Source organism: Lipotes vexillifer, unplaced genomic scaffold (genome assembly GCF_000442215.2).
Source record: "Lipotes vexillifer unplaced genomic scaffold, Lipotes_vexillifer_v1.1 scaffold325, whole genome shotgun sequence".
Taxonomy (NCBI): Eukaryota; Metazoa; Chordata; class Mammalia; order Artiodactyla; family Lipotidae; genus Lipotes; species Lipotes vexillifer.
The window spans coordinates 1,918,086-1,940,189 of NW_006799313.1; the positions used below are offsets into that span (position 1 = coordinate 1,918,086).

General features: G+C 44.1%; 1 protein-coding gene across 1 annotated transcript in view; it reads left to right on the plus strand.

Annotated features, from left to right (window-relative positions):
* The window catches only part of PDE6C (phosphodiesterase 6C), a 64,938-nt gene that overhangs the window by 1,268 nt on the left and 41,566 nt on the right, over window positions 1-22,104 (plus strand). Inside the window, exons 2-8 of the mRNA XM_007471575.1 lie at window positions 5,669-5,821; window positions 5,926-6,015; window positions 7,048-7,188; window positions 10,423-10,497; window positions 11,504-11,568; window positions 11,672-11,738; window positions 18,426-18,473. Coding sequence (XP_007471637.1) covers window positions 5,669-5,821; window positions 5,926-6,015; window positions 7,048-7,188; window positions 10,423-10,497; window positions 11,504-11,568; window positions 11,672-11,738; window positions 18,426-18,473 — 639 coding nt within the window. The remainder of the gene's footprint in view (window positions 1-5,668; window positions 5,822-5,925; window positions 6,016-7,047; window positions 7,189-10,422; window positions 10,498-11,503; window positions 11,569-11,671; window positions 11,739-18,425; window positions 18,474-22,104) is intronic.

Genomic DNA, 22,104 nt, shown 5'->3' on the forward strand with positions numbered 1-22,104 from the left:
TGAAGACACTCAGCTCTTTGGAGGTGAATTGGCTCCTGAATGATTCTCTCACCTATAGATCAAAGGTGCAAAAAGAAAAAAGATACCCTCCGAAAGTTCAGATGTTGCCATCTGGATCCTTAAAAATGTGAATTTAGGTGATGATTAAGTACATTTGGCCATCTCAACCCCTCATAACTCAAATCTATCAAGAATTTCCAATCTTGTAAATGGGACATTTGGACCCTCCTGAAGACTAATTGTATATTGCATAAATTATTATGCTCTTTTAAAAGCAGAAAAATTAACTTTCTCCTAACCAACGTAATGCTTGTTCATCTTAGAAAAATTAGAAAATACAAATAAACAAAAAGAAGGAAATGCAAATCACCCATAATCCCCCTCCTCAGCAATAGCCGTAGGTCCCAGCCTGGAGTTTCTCCTGCCTGCCCTTTTCCTACACACACGTCCCATCATTTTGATTTGCTATTAACAAAGGGGAGAGTTCGACGATGATGGAACAGAATTGATTGGGAGCTGCCCCTGAAATGCTTACTGTGTAGAGGTTTATTGCCGGCTTGTGGAGGAGGGGCAGCTGGAGGCGGGAGGATAATCCCCTACGTGCCTCTTGAAGCCGATTACAGGAGGGGGGCCGCGCGGATCCCAAAGGTGCAGAAGTTGTCAAACATTAGCAACGCTCAGCAAACAGCCACAGGACAGCCCAGAGGGGCAAGGGTTGCCGTTGGGCACCGGAGAGTCCTCTCTCTTTACCATCCCTCCCTGCAGTACGTTTCAGCCGGTTTAAGTAGGATTCTGGGCTCACTGCAGCCGCTTCCGCTGACTAAAGGCCCTTAAGGCAAAGTTCTTGGAGTCCCAGCAAGGAGGCTATGCCTGCACACTGAGGTTTTCTCACAGGAATATGCTTCTTGCCAGTCTCCGACTGAGGCCATCTCCAAAATGACTAGGACAGCAAACTTAAGAAAGTGACACACAAGATTTTTTTTCAGAAAAAAGGTTTTTTTCCAAAAAGAAGAGATGGATAAAATGACTTCTGCTCTGCTTCTTTATGAATGAGCCCAGTTCTGTTGAGGACAGGATGATAGAAAGGAGCTGCTTAAGCGATCAGGTGGCCTGGGTGTGTTGCTGTCCATGATGAGCACCCCATATGCACAGGGCAGTAAATGGGGGGGAGGCGGGGTCACTTCGCTCTGTTCTCCCTTTTTCTGAGTATGTGTGAAGTCAGACGCCATCCCTCCCTCCTGAGATCAGAGGAGGGACAAAGACTTCATTTGCTCTCCGTTTCTACTGCTTCTAAGCATTTTTTTTTCCCTCAGAGAATGGTGCTTTTCAACTCTGGATGCACATTAAAATCAAACTGGGAGCTCTTTTAAAAATACGGATGTGTGAGACTCTCAATAGACAAATTACACCAGCCTCTCAGAGGCTGGGACACAGCCAGGAGTACGTTTTAAAAGCTCCCCAGGTGATTCTAATATGCAGCCAATGTTGAAAACCGCTGGTCTATTGGATGAACAGATGTAAGAGGAGGAAGTAAATTTCAAATCAACTGTGGATGATTAGATGGAAAGGGCTCCTGGGCAGACAGGAAGTTGAGGTCATGGGGGGGCTGCATCTCTCCTGGAGTCCAGGGTCTGTTCAGTGACTGAGAGGGGCTGGAGAGGATGAGGCTTCCTCGCTCTGTTCCCACCCTCATCCCACCCCGCAGCCCTGCAGTTTCACCGCACTTAAGTTGTGGTAAAATCTGCAAAGAGAAAGGAGTTGGAAATGTTTTCAGAGACATTTCTATTAACGCTTCACCTTTTCATTGCACTTGACACTTGGTGAAGATTTCTCTCGTTCTTTATCTCACTTGATTCTGGCCAAGACCCTGTGCAGAGCGCAAGGACCGTATTTTTATTTCCATCCTGTATATGTGAGAATCCTTTCAAGGTCAGTTAGGCAGGAGGTGCTGGGTCTGGGCTCCTAAACCAGGTCTTCCAAGGCCTCCTTTTTTTTGCCATAGCCCTAACCACACAGGACTCCTCCCTGGTTGGCAGTGTGGGCACAGGGAGGGAAGGACTTCTCACACATAGACCAGAGGCAGAACTGGATACTTCCAGCTTTGGCAACAGAGAAGCCACATGGTGTCGGGTGAGAGCTTTGAAATCAGGTGACCTGGGCGTATATCCAGGTCGAGACAAGGTGACTGCGTGATGGATTGTGTTTCTGCACCTGAGAAACAGAGTGACCAAATGTACAGATGAAATGTACATAAAGTGCCTGACTCCTAGTAGGTGCTCAATAAATGACAGCTATGGTAATATTATATTAATGCCAAGAGAAGTTGGGGGCTGGGTGTAGGTGGCCAAAACTGGGTCAATGATTATGGCCTGTTTTTAAAACAGGTTAAAGGCAGGGAGACTTAATAACAGGAAGCTGAGACATATCCTCCACAAGTTAATCATTTCTTATTGTATTGGGAAAGCTGGTGATTAACTCTATGGGTGGTTCTCCTGACTGTGGTTTAAAAGAAAGCCATGCGAGAATCCTAAGTTTTCAATAATTAACAGGGTGCTTATAGCTCCCTTTCTGCCCTTCTCTCTTTCTGACTCTGGATCTTGAGATGTTTAATCAGAATTTAGCAATGCTAAGATTGGCTGAGGGATCCAGGTGGCCCGCTGCTCTAAACCATGTTCCCAGTTGCCTTCATTGGCTTCTTTGAAGAATGACCACCAAGGGGAGTGTGTCAGTCCGAAAGGTACAGGATTTACTCAAAGCAACTTCACCAAGGATTGCTTGAACCAGTGAAAATACAAAGCTGGAAAACCTTGCCTCACCCTACCCTGTAATTTGACAGTTGGTTTTATCCAGGATTTTCAGATGCAATGATAAGCAAGCATTAAATTTTGAAACTTATAAGTCATTTTCTCAAAACAGCCAGTTGAATGTAAGAACATTTCCTTGTGTTTAGAATCTAGAATAAAATAGCATCCAGTTTTGAAGCTGTAGGGTGAAGAGCGTCTGCCAAGAAACGCTGCATGTTTGGGGCGTTTTGGTTATTCCTTTAGTGCCCGGCATCGCGGTGTAAGTGAAAGTGATCACGTTCTGTAATGGATAACAGGTTAGGAGGAAGATGGACAGTGAGCCAGCCTGGGCTATAGCAGTGGATTAAGAGAAAGAACCTCCCAAAGTCTGGAGCTATTCTGGACTGAGTGAAGGTTCTGCAGGAGGTAGAGAGAAGTCACAGATAAAGCCATTAGCAAAAAAAATGGGGCTTCTGTTGGCGTGGGGCAGAGACTCAGCCCTCAGGAGCGAGCATGCTCCTGGGCATAGGAGGCCTACATCAGCTAAGAGCATCTAATTTCTGCAGTGGTTGGAATGGGTTAGAAAAGCTAGAAGTAGAAGCAGAATGGTAACGCAAAATCAGAATGACTTCTCACCCAGGGAGGCTCCCAAAGTCCCAGGTCTCTCTTCCTAGTATTAATTGAGCACCTACTATTAATATGTGTCAGACTCTTTTCTAAGTGCTCTGCCCACACTATGTTATTCTCTTCACATCAGGGACTCTAGACAATAAATGATCTCATTGTTCCCATGTTCAGACTAAAAAATGAGGATGCAGAGGTTAAGTAGCATGCCCAGGGTCTCACAGCTAGTAAGTCTGGGCCTGGTTTCAGCCAAGGAGGTCTGACTCCAGAAACGTCTTCACCCCTTATGCAATGCTGCCTCCTCCATAAGTAGTTGGTTTCTGTGGTTCCACTTCGGGAAGGTATAGAAGACATCTGGGGTCAAGGGCTGCATCTGAATCCCTTAGCATCTCACATCTCTAAGGATCCTCCACAGAACTGATTAATCCACCAGAAGTTCAGATTCCTGGTGAAGACAGATTCCACTGTAGGCAGTTAGGATTTGGTAGGTCTGCAAATCTGCATCAGTCTGCAGGTGATTCTGAGGCACAGCCCGGGTCTGCTGCTCTGAGCAGAGCTGTGATTCTGTTGACGAAGCAGCCCCTGTTCTCTGGTGGAAACTCTGGCCTGGAAGTCACGCACCAGTGGACTCTCACATTTTTACTTCGGGAAATTGAACAGAGTCCAGCCTCCACGATTTGTGCTGCTCTTAGAAGCACCATCAACATGCAGAAATGAACATAATACAACTTGTGAAAGGAACACCACATTAATTTTGGCCACTGAGTCTCAAAGTCAGGTGGAAAGTTCAGTTCGAATGGAAGAAGACTCAAAGGGGAGACAGTCAGGACCCACAGCAGGCTGAGTCTACATCCAGCTAGAGTGGGTGTTCCTCTCAATTACAGCTAATAAGATAACTGCTGTCCTTGACCCTCTTCCTGAGCCCTTCCATTTGTGTGCCTCTCCGAACTCATCCCTCTGCCCTCTCCGTGGTTCTGGTATTAGAGTCAGCTCTCGCTTCTCCTGCTTGAAGTTTGTATCTGGGATGATACGCTTCATTTTCCCCAAGGGAAGAAATAACAAATATGAATGAGAGACATTGACTTGGTAGAACTTTGAGAAACTGATAAGTATCTGGTGCTGGCAAGAGGGTGGTCCTCTCATAAATGGCCAGGAGAGGTAAGAATTTCAACCATCTGTAAAAGCCCTTAGCGTTAAGTAAAAACTGCATATACCTGTTGATCCAGCAAAAGGAATTTCCACTTTGGGGAGTCCATCATATAAAAAGAAAAGCAAGGGCTTCCCTGGTGGCGCAGTGGTTGAGAGTCCGCCTGCCGATGCAGGGGACGCGGGTTCGTGCCCCGGTCTGGGAAGATCCCACACGCCGCGGAGCGGCTGGGCCCGTGAGCCATGGCCGCTGAGCCTGCGCGTCCGGAACCTGTGCTCCGCAACGGGAGAGGCCACAGCAGTGAGAGGCCCGCGTACCGCAAAAAAAAGAAGAAAAGCAAGAGTGATCAGTGCAGTATTGTTTGCAGTGGGGAAAACTATCAACAGACTGAATCAGTAGAGGCTGGCTGAGCAGATCCGGGGCCCCCGCACTGTGGAGTGGTCTACAAGAATCCAGAAGATGAGTTCACATCGTACACATCGGAAGTTCGTAAGGTAGTGTTAAGTGATGAAAGGATTGTATAAAATTAGAAAAGGAAATTTTATTTAAAAAAAGAAAAGTAAACCCTTTGAGCAGAGAGAAAGGCATAGAAGGAGATGTACTAAGCAGGAACATGGATTTCCTCAAGGAGGAGGAGTTTGGGGGATTAATAATTTTTTCTTTGTGTTATGATGGGTTGGGTGGTTTCAAGTGCACATTTTACTGCTGTGATTAAAAAGAAGAGCTCTACGGAATCCCAGCTGTGCTCTCCTTCTGACACACACTTTCTGCCTGTTGTAGTCCCGCATCTTCCCCACTTCCCTCTTATAACCTCACTTTGCATTTGGCCACAACATCACCTCTTTTCTCCTGGCCCAACCTCAGCCTAACTGGGATAGACCATAGTTCAGGGGGGAAATGCTCATTCGGAAACGGGCAGTTTCATTCTGTGCTTCATTCATTCTCTCTAATTGAGGGTGGGAGGTGGGTGGGGACTGTTTGCTCGGGACCACTGTGCAGCGGTCCTGGTTATTTGTTGGTAGGACTTGGACTAGAGAGGACGATCTGTTGTCATTCCTGCATCTACACTCATGGTCCTATGCTGCTTTGGCAAATGTGTGAATGTATCTTGCAGAACAGCCATTTTTCTGACTTCATGGACAAACAAACCGGGTATGTCACCAGGAACCTGCTGGCAACCCCCATCGTGATGGGCAAGGAGGTTCTTGCTGTGGTTATGGCAGTTAACAAAGTAGATGCATCTGAATTTTCCAAACAGGATGAAGAGGTAACGCTAACCCTGGGCATCCCATAGGAGGTTCAGGAAATTTATTTGTTGTGTAACTGAAAGAAAGATGCCACACCTAATTTGTTTTTCTCTGCCATCTGTAGGTCTTTTCCAGATACCTCAACTTTGTTTCTGTCATCCTAAAGCTTCATCATACCAACTACTTGTACAGTATTGAATCCCGAAGAAGTCAGGTAAAGAGAAGGTGACATTAACCACACTCCATGCTGACCTGTCTGACAAAGCAACCCAGAGGCAACAAGCCCAGACGCTTCCTATCCACACCACATGGATAAGATCCCCAAACTTCTATCCTCAGTGTCCTCTTATGTCCCCTCCCTCCACCCCATCTTCCTGTCCCTCTATCTGTAGGTACAGCTGGCTTGCTTTCTTCAGTCCGTATCCTGGGTAGCTGTGGTTTCTTCCTCTATGAGATAGCAATGATAATTGTAGTACTTACCCCACATGGTTGTTGTGACTATTAAATGGTCATTGAATGAATTAGTTCACATAAAGCTTTTAGCAGAACTATGTATTCCTGGTATTGGGTTGGCCAAAAAATTCGTTTGGGTTTTTCTGTAAAATCTTACGGAAAAACCCGAACGAACTTTTTGGCCGAGCCAATACATAGTAAAGGTATTAATTTGAGAAGCAAATCACTCCTCTGTTGCCTCCTTGAGCCAGAGGGATAAAGAACAGCATTGGTAGCCAGGATACCTGAGTTGGACCGCTCTGTGGACCTCTGTTTCTTCATCAGTACAATGGTGGGAGGGTGGTTGGGATGGAGGACTTCCAAGGTCCCATCCTGGGCTCACTGTCCGGGTAAGGAGACCTTTGACTAGCTTAGGATGCATGGAAGGAGGCGTGTGGCTTTCTCCCCATAGGGACCGGCAGGAGCCGGTGGGCCACCAATACTGGACCCTCTGCCCAGGAACTGTCTCTGCATTTATTGTTAGATCACTTGCCCTTTGAGCCAAAACATTGGGACATGGGGACCAATCATGGCTTCTCCCCTTTCATAAACCCACATCCTTGCAAAAGGTCTACTCATCATCCCACTCAGAAAATCTGAGTAATTTGTTGGACATGTACATGTGCCAAAATGGAATTGCGTTGTTTGCAATGCAATTCATTTTATCTGATGCACCTCCTGCTTTCTTCTGACTAATGCTCCTCTTCATACTGTATTTTGTTCTAATTGTTTTCTGTTTAATACCTACTTTCAGATCCTCATGTGGTCAGCCAACAAAGTATTTGAAGAGCTCACGGATGTTGAGCGACAGTTTCACAAAGCTCTCTACACTGTTCGAACATACCTGAACTGTGAACGATACTCCATTGGACTGCTGGACATGACCAAGGAGAAGGTCACTGTTCCGTACATTTGGTCTCACCTAACATCACCCATAAAATGCACATCACGTGAAATGCAATCCATTAAAAAAAAATGGATACGCTATGTAAACTACTAGTCACGGTAGATCATAGGATCCAGTGCCAAGAAAGTATGGTATAGAGGTAAACGTGTACGTTTTTGGAGCAAAAAAGATCTAGGCTTGGCTTTTCCACTTCCTGGCTATATGTCTTCAACAAGTCTTTTTTTTTTTTTTTTAAGTAATAGACTTTATTCTTTTAGGGTAATGTTAGATTTACAGAAAAAATGAGCAGCAAGATCAGAGAGTTCCCATACGTGACCTCTTCCTTCCCTACTCCCACCCTTTCCCATTATTAACATCTTGCCTTGATGCGGTACGTTTGTTACAGTTGTTGAATCAATATTGATATGTCATTATTAACTAAAGTCCACAGTTTACATTCAGCTCTCTGTATTATACTGTTCTATGCGTTTTGACAAATACATAGTGTCACATATCTGCCATTACAGTATCATACAGCATAGTGTCCCCCCGTAAAAACCCTCTGTGCTCCGCCTATTGAGCCCTTCCTCTCTCCACCCCAGCCCCCTGGCAACTACTGATATTTGTACTCCCTCTGTAGTTTTGCCTTCTCTGTAACGCCATATAGTCGGAATCATACAGCGTGTAGGTTTTTCAGATTAAATTATCTCCCTTAGCAACATGCATTTGTGTTTCCTCCATGTCTTTTTATGGCTTAATAGCTCATTTCTTTTTAATGCTGAATAATATTCCCTTGTCTGGATACACCATAGTTTGCTTAATCATTCAGCTACTGCAAGACATCTTGGTTGCTTCCAAATTTTGGCAAATATGGATAAAGCTGCTATTAATGTGTGTAGATTCTTGTGTGGACATAAGTTTTTAAGTCCTTTGGGTAAATACCAAGAAGGGCTATTGCTGGATCACATGATAAGACTATGTTTAGCTTTGTAAGAAACAGCCAGAGCGTCTTCCAAAGTAACTGTACCATTTTGCATGCCCACTGGCAATAATTGAGAGTTCCTGTTGCACCGCATCCTCGCCAGCATTTGTTTTTGTCAGTGTTCCAGATTTTGGCCATTCTAATAGGTGTGTAGTGGTATCTCATTGCTTTAATTTGCATTTCCTGATGACATGTGATGTGGGCATCTTTTCAAATGCTTATTTCCCATCTGTATGTCTTCTTTGGGGAGATGACTGTTTAGATCTTTTGCTCACTTTTTAATTGGGTTATTTTCTTATCATTCAGTTTTAAGTATTTTAAATACAAATCCTGTATTGGATATGTGTTTTGCAAATATTCTCTCCCAGAGTAGTATTATATTTTCTTTCTCTTAACAGTGTCTTTTGCAGAGCAGAAGCTTTTAATTTTAATGAAGTCTAATTTTTCCATTTTTTGGTGTTGTATCTAAAAAATCCCACCAAACCCAGGTTCACCTAGATATTCTCCTATGTCATCTTCTAGAAGTTTTATAATTTTGCATTTTACATTTAGGTCTGTGATCCATTGTGAGTTGTTTTTCGTGAAAGTCGTAAGATCTATATCTAGATTCTTTTGGGTTTTTTTGCATGTGGCTGTCCAATTGTTCCAGTACAATTGTTGAAAAGACTATTCTTTCTCCATTGCCTTTGCTGCTTTGCCAAAGATCAATTGATTATATTTGTGTGGGTCTATTTCTGGGCTCTCTATTCTTTTCCATTGATTTATTTGTCTGTTCTTCCACCAGTGTCACACTCTCTTGATTATGGTAGCTATATAGTAAGTCTCGAAGTCGGGTAGTGTCAGTTCTTTGACTTTGTGCTTCTTTTCAGCAAGTTCTTTTAACCTCCTTGATTCTTGGTTTATGCATCTGTAAAATGAGGACTTCTCTCATCAGTTGTGAGGGTTTGAGGTTATTTGGAAATTATATATCCATATCTATCTATCTATAGCTAAATGTCTAAATCTATATCTATATAGTGTCCAGCACATATTAGGGCATAAAAATAAAATGTATTTTTATTACCAGTTTGAGGATTTATATTCTGAAAAGTTAAAATTATTTTAAAGTAGAAATTAAAAAATATTTAATATTACTCACACACAATATAATGCTCATTTCTCATCTTGCTTCATTAATTCTGTTGGAGCTCTCTGAGTTCAACATAACCAATGAATACCATATCATTTATATTTATTACTCTCCATGTGATTGGAAATTATCTTTTCACAATAATTGTTCTAAGTGGATAAACATGGGACCAAGTGTCAGGAGGGCTGAGTTCTGATCCTGGCTTTGGGAGTTTCTAGCTGACTGTATTAGTTAGGATGCTTTTGGCTGCAAGTAACATCAGACCCAACTAAAAGCATCTTTAGTAACATGACAGTTATTATCTCATTTAACAAGAAGTCCCAAAGTAGGGCAGTTCTGTGGCTGATTAATTCAGAGCTCAGTACAGGCATCAGAGTCCCAGGTGCTTTTCATTTTTTCCTGGTAAAGTCTCTGCTCCCTTCAGCATTGTTGGTGAGGTCTCTCCTTGTGGTGGTAAGATGGCTATTGCAGCTCGAGACCTGGTTCATAGACATGACAAAATTGGGAGACATTTCCCACAAATATCATCCTCATCACCCTTCGTCTAAAGAAAAGCTTTCTTCAGAAGGCCCTTGGAAGACTTCTCCTTCACTGTCCATATCCAGGCCACATACCTGCCCTCAAACTAATTCCAGGCACCTTACATAGACCACTCGTGAGCTGTGCAGGGCCCACCTTCCCTGAACAAATCACCACCTGATAACTAAATAAAATCAGGTTTTGTTAGCAAGGAAGAGGGGGAATTGAATGTTGGGTAAGGCAAGCAACACTGTTGTCCATTCTGCATGACTTTGGACAAGCCTCTTAACCTATGTGGATTTAGTTTAATTGTCTATAAAAGAGCTGCTATCTATTAAGTACTTTTAGCTATGTGTCAGGGTAGGTGCTCTGTATTATTCATTTAATCCACGCAATGACCCTATAGTATAAATTTTATTATTGTCCCCGTTTTACAGATTAAAAAGTTTGACTTGTTCACAGTCACAAGTTCATAAGTGGTATTGCTGAAAAAGAGCTTTAAAATTCCAGGATTATAAGTTAACATAAAACATGCAAACCAATGACCTTCGTATAAGGTATGGTAGGTCACGGAACAGTTTGCTTAATAATGTTTAAATATAATTGCCTCCAGGAATTCTATGATGAGTGGCCAGTCAAGCTTGGAGAAGTCGAGCCTTATAAAGGTCCAAAGACACCAGATGGCAGAGTGAGTGCAGACATCTTTGTTGATGATATCTGTACCAGGTGCTAAAACTAGAGGAGGCCGTGCGTAAAGGAAAGAGCGCTGGCTCGAGAAGGACTAGAAGGTTCTAGTCCTGTGACTTCCTGGGGGGCCTTGGAGTAGTAGAAAGAGCACCGGACAAGGAGGTTGAGGTTCAAGTCCCAGCTCTGCCCCAAACCAGCTGGGTGGCTCTCGCCTTCACTCATTGTTTAACTTCTCAGTTTCGTTTTCTGTGAAGCCAGGGCTTGGTGGATCAGTGCCTCTCAACAGGGAGGGATGCATCAGAGCCTCCTGCACAGTTTTTTAAACACACTGAGCCCAGGACCTTCTTCTGACACCCTGGACTGGGATCTCCAGGGAAGGGTTGGGTTAGATTTACTTTCTCCCTTGACTGCAAGCTTCATAGGAATCTTGTTCCACCACCGTATCCCCAGCACACAGGAAAGGGATGGAATGTTCGGGGATGGAATGTTCAGGTTCTTCGTGTGCCCAAAGAAGTAGAAAGACTAGTTTTCAAGTTGCTTCCAGCTTTGACGATGTATCCACCGAATCCTGCTTCCGAGGCACCCTGTTCAGATAAGCAAGTGCTGGAAGCTTGACCACTGGCCCCTGTACAGCTGGGAAGGGAAAACATTGACTGTGGTTGAGAAATTCCATGACTCGTTCCACTGGAGTGATTAGTCGGTTATTTCTGGACAATAGAAAGAAATTAAAAGAAAACCCAAGATTCCCCTAGAAGCTGTTAGGCTGAATTCAACTTTCTAAAATGAGTTCAGTAGGCTTTTTATTCATATAGATAAGTGGCCAGTCATATTTCCAGCCTTATTACAGGCTTATAATTAGGACATGAGTAGTTTGGTAATTTATGTTATGCAGAGAAACGTGGTTGGGAAATAAGGTGTTATTTGAATTTTAAAATATAAGTTCATCAAGGAACAGTGTCTTCTTTGGGAAGTAGGATTTTCCTCATATTCTTTTTCTTTCCTCTTAGGAAGTCATGTTTTATAAAATCATCGATTACATTTTACACGGAAAAGAAGAGATCAGAGTCATTCCGTGAGTATTGCCATGAGGCAGCGGCAGGAGTTGCCATTTTATTTTTGTACCCAGTGCATTTCTCTGTATAGCAATGATTTTCTTTCTTCTAATCCTCTTCAAGGACACCTCCTGCGGACCACTGGACTCTCATTAGCGGGTTGCCAACATACGTCGCTGAAAATGGATTTGTAAGTTATTGAACAAATTCAAATCTTAAATAACATTGGATGAAACTTTTATTAGCCAAGAGATGGGAACAATTATGAAAGCAAGAATGCACCAGGTAAGGGTGAGGTTTGGCACAGGACATAGGAGAGAGGAATCTTGGCGGTCAAATGTAAGTGAACTAGAAACTCCGAAACTCTACAAGAAAATATTTAGTTAACATGAGAAAGATTAATCCATCCCCCAGCCTCTTATTCTGCGGCCACACAAATTTCAGACATCCTTTGGCAGTTCATGACTATGGGTTTAATTTGATATCAAGTATAGTTCCCTTGGTCAAGACTTTTGAAACAAGGAAAATTACTGACAAAAAGGAAAATATATATAAAGAAAGAATTTTGCCACTGATTGCAATGCAAAATGTAGTGAGTTGATAGATGAAGTGAAGATTTTTGCCCTGGTCTCTCAGGGGAGGGTGGGATGGGGGGACAGTAGGCCAGGTCTGGCTGAGAGAGGTCAGGGGTGGGAAGACAACAAACAACAGGTCTCCGGTAGGTCCCATAGGCCTCAGGGCCAGAGGACCAGGTCTCTGTAGCTTTCCCACTCAGCCTTGACCATGCTTTCCTTCCTTCTCATGGCTGATTTCTCTCCCTAGTTGGGCTGTTCCACCATCTGTGTCATTTTTTTTTTTTCTCGCATCAAGATTCCTCCCCGCAAGAATGTTCGGTGCTTTTAACGTTTCTTGATGTTGGCATTTTTCCTTCTTCCCCCTTCAAACCCAAGTTTCTAAAAAGAATTTTTAAGCATTTATTTGCATAGTTGTTTCTTCTTTAGTGTTGGCATTGTGTTTTGTTAGTGTTCATGCATCTTCATTATTTAGTAAATGGCCATGTGAATTACAACGACTAAAAGAGTCACCCAAGGGTCGTAGGAGAAGTGAAACAAAATCTAGGTTGTCTAGTGTTTTTTCTTTTACTGTCATAAATCTGCCTCTACTTAGTGTGAACATTTCTGGGTTCAGAATGGTGACAGAGTAAGGAAAATTCTGTTGTGACTGCAAGATAATCTTTGTGTGTGGGGATGATTTACCCTGGGTTTCAAGGAGGATGCCCAAACTCTGGGCTTAGTTGGTTTACAGGACCAGGTGGCCTTACCAGGTGACATGATCTCTTAGTGTAGAGACATGCCAAAGGGGAAGAAAAGAAAAAGAAGGGAGAAGCAATCTTATGTCTGTTAGGAGTAAACAGTGATATATACTAACAAATGTCATGTTTTCAAAATTGCCCCAAAATAATTGAAAATTTTGAAAAAAAAATTTTTGGCCACACCATGTGGCTTGTAGGATCTTAGTTCCCTGACCAGGGATCAAACCCTAGTCCTTGGCAGTGAAATCGTGGAGTCCTAACCACTGGACCACCAGGGAATTCCCACCCCCCTTTTTTTTATAATTGAAATACTTTTAAATGTCCTTCCTGACCTGGTGGTAATGACCAAAATATTCCAATTCATTCCTAACTGAATCCACAGGTACCACAATTTTTCAGCCTCACCAAAATAGCCAAATAGCTTGACCACTGGCCCCTGTCCTCGGTTTCCCAGCATCCCATCTACCAGACTCTGTTTAGGGTTTTTATCAAGTTTGATACCCCAAAGCTGCTGTAGCCGGTATAAAGAAATTTATGCCCCACTTAAAAAAAATTTTTTTTATTGGTGTATAGTTGCTTTGCAATGTTGTGTTAGTTTCTGCTGTACTACAGCAGAGTGAATCTGTTATACATATACATATATCCACTCTTTTTTAGATTCTTTTCCCATATAGGTCATTACAGAGTATTGAGCAGAGTTCCCTGTGCTATACAGTAGGTCCTTATTAGTTATCTATTTTATATATAGTAGAGTGTATATGTCAATCCTAATCTCCCAATTTATCCCTCCCCGTAACCATGTTTGTTTTCTACATCTGTGACTCTATTTCTGTTTCGTAAATAAGTTCATTTGTACCATTTTTTTAGATTCCATATATGCTGTTTTCTGGATAATAAAAATGATGTGCAATTTTTTTTTTTTTGCGGTACACGGGCCTCTCACTGTTGTGGCCTCTCCTATCATGGAGCACAGGCTCCGGACGCGCAGGCTCAGTGGCCATGGCCCATGGGCGCAGCCGCTCTGCGGCATGTAGGATCTTCCCGGACCGGGGCACAAGCCCGTGTCCCCTGCATCGGCAGGTGAACTCTCAACCACTGTGCCACCAGGGAAGCCCGATGTGCAATTTTTAAAAATAAATTTATTTATTCATTTATTTATTTGTGGCTGCATTGGGTCTTCGTTGCTGTGCACGGGCTTTTCTCTAGTTGTGGCGAGTGGGGGCTACTCTTCGTTGCGGTGCGCGGGCTTCTCATTGCAGTGGCTTCTCTTGTTGTGGAGCACAGGCTCTAGGCGCATGGGCTTCAGTAGTTGTGGCACATGGGCTCAGTAGTTGTGGCACACGGGCTTATTTGCTCCGCGGCATGTGGGATCTTCCTGGACCAGGGCTCGAACCCGTGTCCCCTACACTGGCAGGCGGATTCTTAACCAGTGCGCCACCAGGGAAGTCCATGCTGTGCCATTTAAATCATAATTAATTGTATATATATGATGCTCCTCTAGACTGCTTGAAACTTTTCCTTTTAGCTTTTTCAAACTTTTCCCTTGATAATTTTCTCGCAAATCCTTTCTAACAGAGTAAAGGCAGGCTTTCAGGTGAGTAGTCTCAGAGGTCCTTCAGCTGCACCTTGCTGGACTTGGGGAACACCTGCCCACGGAGTTCTCATCAAACCAGTAAATCCCAGCTCTGACTGGGAAGCAGCACACTTCAGTTGAGTGACTTTTTAGAGTTGAAAACATGAGATATTAAAAATGAAAATTAGGTTGTAGAATTACATTTATAGAATTAGAGGCATTAAATACAGGATCAAACCAAGCTGGAATCAAGATGACCTGTAAACTTAGAGAGAGACAGAGAGACAGAAACAGAGACAGAGAGAGACAGAGAGAGATGGGGAGGGTAGAGAGGATTTTTTTTTTTAATAAATTTATTTTATTTATTTATTTATTTTTGGCTGTGTTGGGTCTTCGTTGCTGCGTGAGGGTTTCTCTAGTTGTGATGAGCATGGGCTGCTCTTAATTGCGGTGTGCGGGCTTCTCATTGCGGTGGCTTCTCTTGTTGTGGAGCATGAGCTCTAGGTGTGTGGGCTTCAGTAGTTGTGGCACTGAGGCTCAATAGTTGTGGCTTGTGGGCTCCAGAGCGCAGGCTCAGTAGCTGTGGCACACGGGCCTAGTTGCTCCACGGCATGTGGGATCTTCCCAGACCAGGGATCAAACCTGTGTCCCCTGCATTGGCAGGAGGATTCTTAACCACTGTGCCACCAGGGAAGCCCTAGGATTTTTGAATATTGAGTGAAATACTTGGCCTCAAGGACCTTGACCCATCTATAGATGTTCTCTAAAGGCTGGAAAAGCCTGGACCAAAAGAGATACTGTTGATGGAAAGGTCAGAAAAGAGAACTAAACTGCTTTTTGTCTCTTTTACACACACCTGAAGGATGCTCAGCCAATCAGTTCATGTTATTTATTCAAATTAGGTTATAAAAATGAATGGATAGCACAAAATGAGTCCTTAAATTCTTAGACTGTATATACTAACAAAAACTTTGAAAGACGGTCCCATTTGCTTTGTAAGAGTAGTACAAAAATAGTAGACCTGGCTCAAGCACTCTCAGAAAGCACTTCCCTTGGGCCAGAGGGGCCGGCACAGTTAGTGCACTAGATGGAGAGGCCTGCTCTTGCCTACTCACCAGATTGGTAGATTTTTGGGAGTTTGGTAAGCAGGTTGTTAAACTGTTGGCAACTTGAAATCCTCCATGGTGGGAGTATTTACAACATGGAATTGGTTAATGATACAAATCAGGGCTTTCCCCACCCCCTAGCAGGAGAGGTGATTCCACCAGCACCCTCACTGGAGATCCCGGCTCTCGTTTCATCCCATGAATTTGAACAAAATCACTTATCCTCTTTGGGCTTCTATTTCCTCATCTTTGAAAAGAAAAGCTTAAACAATTATTAAAGTGCCTTCTAACTTTAAAATGCTATGATTTAAAGTATCTCATTTATCGGGGAGCTCTTCTCAATACTCTATAATGACCTGTATGGGAGGGGAATGTAAAGAAGTGTGGATATATGGGTATATGTGTGGCCAATTCACTTTGCTGTACAGTAGAAACTAACACAACGTTGTAGATGAACTATACTCCAATAAAAATTTAAAAATAAAAAGAAAAGATGCCTGGCTAATATAGTGGCATATGAAATCATCAGTTCTAGAACTTGGAATTTCAGATCGTTCTGATCTTAACCCAGTGTCTTTCCAGACTGAATATTGACTAAGACTGGGCCATACTAATGAATAACACTTTCTCCTTATCTAGAAGTGAGTTGTAAGAACCAGTGCAGTTGTGCTGTTCCATCAACATGCATGCTTATCCCACAGATCGTGCACAATATTTTTTTTTCCAACACGTGGAGAATGTTGTAGTATAATAGAAGAAATAAACAGAGCTTTCTCAAGTGACCAGTTTATTCATTTTAGGAGAGAGTACATATTTTTGCTCAGAAATGCAAAGGGTCCTCTCTGCTATTGTCAAACTTGTTTTTATAAACTCCTACTTTATATTTTATTTTGGTATGTCAATCTTGAGTACTTTATTGTCAGGCCTTCATTGGTAAACCCCTTCCCTGTGACAGTACAGCGTGTACTCAGTTTTGGAGCATGGAAAATGCATGTATTTGTTTTGTACCTGTAGTTTGGATATATCAGTGACATCTTTGTGCTTTGGTGTTTCAGAAATTTTAAGGCTGTAATGAGGAGTCACATTTACAGTCATCAATATATTCTCTACAATGAATATGCTCCCTTAATTAAATCATGATGCTGGAAAAACAAAAACAAACAAAAATAAAGTATCTAATGTAATTTTGGTGGAAAGAAAGATATTGTCTTTTATTAAGACAATATAAATGTTTCAGACATTACATGAAATTTCTAAAAATGTTATATGTTCTGGTATAATGTTATAAGTCATAATTCTAGTTATTGCTTTATATATCTCAGAAATAACTTAATTTTCTTGTCAATTGCATTATTATGTACTTTCATCAAATCTTTAACCGTGGTCATTTTTAAGTCTTTTGTCATTTACAGACAGTTCTGGGTGTACTCTGATGCTTTTGCAAAAATGTTCCTATAAAAGGGTTTCATCTTCAAGGAATTCATGGAAAAGACTTTGACAAGTACAGGTTTCTGGTAACTGACTATACTGCTGAACTGAATGAACAAGCATTTTCAGAACTCTAATGGGAAACTGATGAACTCATAAAAGTGCTAACAAAAGATCAAGATAAAAAAAATTAATTACACGGGACTGGGTGGACTGATGGGGATGATTATAATTTTTGTGACTTTCCATTTGAATAAAAAAAAAAATCCCGCCCCCCCCAAATTAAATCCACTGCTTGCTCCTTAAAAAAAAAAAAAAAAAAAAAGACCCATTTGTTGATTTGACCTGATGAAAAGATAATCCAAAATGACCCAAAATGGAATGATTTCTTGTCCTTATGGATGTGAGCAATAGTCTCTGAGTTTAGTACTGAAAGTGATGTCTCGTAATGAATATTTACTTTGGCGTACCTAAAAGGCTGTCTGGCTTTTCCCTCCTGCCCCTTAGCCACTTTCTTCCAACCCGGATCTCACATCAGAAAAAAAAAAAAAAAAAAAAAAAAGTACCTAAAAGGCTGTCTGGCTTTTCCCTCCTGCCCCTTAGCCACTTTCTTCCAACCCGGATCTCACATCAGCAAAAAAAAAAAAAAAAGAAGAAGGAAAACAGAGCCTTCCCAGCATTGCTGCCACACCTGCCCAGGCAGAAAGGCCTTTTTGCTTAGACTCATCCTCTCCTTGATCTGAACACCTAGTTGCTTTGAATTTGGAAGAAGAATCCTTAGAGGCTGAGAGAGTAGGAAGGAGCAGAGATGGGGCTAAATGTCATCCAATGACTTAATTAGTAGAAGAGAAGCTAACTTTGTTACCCACCCAGGTCCTTGGACTCTTTAATCAATAGCAATTGGTAAGAGGCCAGAGGAGAAATTCAGGCGAGGCTTTATTGGCACTCGCAGCAGCTTGAGGGAGCAAAAAACAAGACACAGGTGCCCTTGTTTGCTTCCTGGGAGGGGCGAGGGTGGGGGCGGATTGGTGGGTCGGGCCGGAGTGGCGGTTTAAGTAGTCTGCCCACCCCCTTGGCCGTGCTGTGTGCAGGGATCACACGCAGTCCCCTGCTTTTGCTCCTGGCACCTCAGAAGTGGCAGTTGGTTTGTGGACTTTTAGTGTCTTATCGTTCATGATTTGCCCCAACTGGGCACCATGCAGTTGTTTTTAGTCCCTTACAGTTTCTTTGTATTCTGTTGCTCCAGGAGATGTTTGCTCAGATGCAAGCACTCCAGTAAAGGGGGCCCAGGTCCCAGCCCACCTCGACTCCAGCGTGTTGTTAGCACATGTGGCCTCACTGAGGTGTAGGGTGAATAATTTGCCTGCGAGCTGTGGAGACCCAGGGAGGACACCCTTGCTCCCCGCGTTCTTTCTCGTTCTGCTTTGTGGCTTAATGGCTCCTCTTGCTTTGCAACAGATCTGCAACATGCTGAACGCCCCAGCGGATGAATACTTCACATTTCAGGTAACTGCCCTCTGCCAGGCCTCCCCTGTCAGTGCGGGGAGGGGGGCGGCACTGACCCTCTCCATCCCCAGAGCCTGCCTTACGCTCGGGGGTGACCAGGAGGCACACGCAAGGCTTATGTCCCACTCGCCCTGGCTGGGCTGGTGGCCACCAAGTAGCACGTTCTTCAGGGAAAGGAGAAAAGGGGGGAGGAGAGAAGGGTGTTTGTCACCCCAGCATTCGGCGGGGGGGCTGCCACTTCTCCGTTCTCTCCCACTCAGTGCCTAAAACAGCCCTGGCACATCACAGGTGCTCAGTAAATGGTCTCTGCCTGAATGATTAGCTGGATACATCCTACCACCTGGATTCAGCCCTTTGGAGGTTTCTCGGGCCCGTCCCGGAGGCTTATTGCCGCTGTTATGAGGAAAAGGAACTTCTTGTTGGGTTCTTGGGAGCCCCTCCTGCTGTCAGACTCTTGGTTTTATCTTTCCCCCTCCAACATCCAGAGATGCCCCTCCCCACCTGTCCCCTCTTCCACCCCCTCCCCACCTGACCGTTGGGATAGACTCTGGCATTTGGCCCGGCAACCTCTCCTTTTCCACCTTCTGGCCCTTGCCGTTCTGTGTCCTGTTTTAGCAGACATCCAGTTGGAGCCCTGCCCCAGTCGGGAGTGGAGATGGCCTTCCCAGTGGGGGCCACTAGCGTCTGCCGGTCTCACCCCGACACGCCCACAGAGCCCCATCTCTGCCCACATGGCACAGCCAAAGCCGGCCTGGGGTGGGTGGGGTGAGGGGCGCACCCTCAGCAGCAGGGGCCCCCAGGCCTGGGAAACCTGTGCTCACTCGCCCAGTTACGGGGCAGGTTTCCTCCTGCTCTCCGCACTCCTCTCTGCTCACTGCCGTGGAAGCGTGCAGACACCACATGGCGTTTGCTCTAGCTCCTTCCTCCTTGCCTCCGAAGGCCTAATTGTGACCACACTGTGCCCAGCCCTGACCCCTCTGTTTATGGCAACTGGGTGCCAGGAAAGAGAGCACAGGCAGGAAAAAGGGACAAGGACTCTCTAAGGTGTCTGAACCTTAAGCAGTCATAGTCTGAACAGGGAGGGCAGGGAGCTGGCCCAGAAGAATAGGGCTGCGCTCAGAGGTTTGGGGTCCTGTGCTTTCTGTGTGGGGGGGTCCTCGTGTGGCCCCCATGGGAGCAGCCACACAAGGGCTCTGACGGCGCAGAGGAGGCTGGGCACCCACCTGGGGTAAACCTCCAGCCTATAGGAATTGCCCAGCTTCCTAGGAAACATCAGTGTAGTGCCCATGAAAACATGCTTCTCAGGTCTCTGACTGTAGGAAGGATGACCATCAAATGGCTGCTGGGCTGGGAAACCCACTGTCAGCGTGGAGGCTACACTTCCTGTGGGCCGGGGTACTAACACAGGCCAGTTCCTGGGAGATGCCAGACTCCTCTGACCAGCACTGTTGGTCCTAGGAATCCCCTTCAGCCCTGCAAACTCTTTCAGAACTGCACTGTGTTCTAAGACACTCCCACCCAGCTCTCCATCCTTCCTTCTGTCCTTAGCCCCGGGGTCAGGACTGCATCTTTTGTTTTAAAATAAATTTATTTATTTATTTTTGGCTGCATTGGGTCTTCGTTGCTGCGTGTGGGCTTTCTTTAGTTGCGGTGCGCGGGCTTCTCATTGCAGCGGCTTCTCTTGTTGCAGAGCACAGGCTCTAGGCGCGTGGGCTTCAGTAGTTGTGGCTCATGGGCTCGCGAGCTCAGGTTTCAGTAGTTGTGGCATGTGGGCTCAGTAGTTGTTGCTCACAGGCTCTAGAGCGCAGGCTCAGTAGTTGTGGCACACGGGCTTAGTTGCTCCGTGGCATGTGGGATCTTCCTGGACCAGGGATTGAACCTGTGTCCCCTGCGTTGGCAGGTGGATTCTTAACCACTGTGCCACCAGGGAAGCCCAGGACTGCATCTTGATGGGCTCTGAGCCTCCCTCTGTTTTCCCTCACAGGCATTGCCCCTGTGGATCATTCCAAAGGGCAGACTCAGGATAGGGTGCCCATCCTCCGCAAACCTCCACCCAGCTGGGCTTTCCCATTCTGTCTACCTGCTCGCACCCACCTCCATTCTCACTAGTCCCTCTTGCACCTGAGAAGTTTAATGAAAAAACCAATGATTCAAAGTGAACTGTGGTCAGAACAAACCTGCAAAGGCGATGATTCTCAAACTATGTTTCTTGGGGGCAGGGTGTACATATTAGCTTCCTGTTGCTGCTGTAACAATTACCACTTAGTGGCTTAAAGCAACACAACTGAGTTATCTTATGGTTCTGGAGTCAGAAGTGTAAAATGCGTCACACTGGGCTAAATTCAAGGTGCTGGCAGGACTGTGTTCGTTTCTAAAGGATCTGGGGGAGAACCTGTCTCCTTGTCTTTTCCAGCTTCTGGAGCTGCCTTGTCTCATGGCTCTCTTCCATCTTCAAAGCCAGCAGTCACATCGCCCTGACTTTGCTTCTGCTGTCATATCTCCTTCTCTGATTTTTGATCCTGACTCTCTTTTCTACTTTTAAGGATCCTTGTAATTACATTGGGTCCACCTGGAAAATCCAGGATAATTTCCCTGTTTTAATATCAGCTGACTAACAACCTGAATTCCATCTGCTGGTTTAATGCGCCTTCCCCATTTAAAGTAACCTGTTCACAGATTCCAGGGATTAGGGAGTAGACGTCTTCAGGGTGTTCCTTGAAGTGGAGTAAGGGGCTCTTCATTTAACATAAATTAAAGTGATCCCAATTCACAGAAGAAAAAGTACATAGAATTTTCTGTCTTAAGTTTTTGTCCTATTTTTCTTAAATCTTAAGTTCCTTCTATCACTTTTCTGTGAACAAGCTCTAACTTAATAGCAAGAGACATGAACATGAACAGGTAACAACTGAATATGTACTGGAAAAACAGAGGCAGTCAGTAAAGCTTATTTTGGAAGCTTTTTAAAAATAAATACACAGGTGCTTATCTTGCACACAGGTAATATTTTCTGTTATTGATGTTGTCTCTCATCCTTGTGAGGATATAAGTATATAAATATTTCATAGTATTTTCCAAAAATGAAGACTTTGAGAACCACTGTGCACTGCTTTTTCTTTCCCCCAAAGCTTTGACCATTAGGAAGCATGAATTGAGGTTTGGTTTCTCTGCTTTTCCTTCTAAGTATAAAGGCAAGCTCTTCAACTAATAAGCAGTTGTTTATTGAGCATCTGTTATACGCCCAGCACTGTCCTGTCACTTAGGTAGAATTTAACAGTTTATGAAACAGCTCTTTGGTAAGATTAGAAAATAGCCTCAGAGACAACAATCAACAGTTCCAAAGCATTTGGAAATTATCTAAATGCTAAATTGTATGGTCAAGTCTAGAAGTGCCGATGGAATTCTGAAAGAGAAAAGTTCCATATGGGTGAAAAAAGTTAGAGAAGGCTTCAAGGGAGAGGTGAGACTTAACCAGAACCTCTGAGGATGACTAAATAATCCAAGGACAGGCAGAAGAAGGAATAGCCTGGCGTGGTGGGTGCTTGGCCACCTTTGCCTTGTTGCATGCTGTGCAAGTTCCACACCATGGTTTTCAGGCTTCGGAGGACTTTAGAGTTTCCTGGGGAGCCTATTT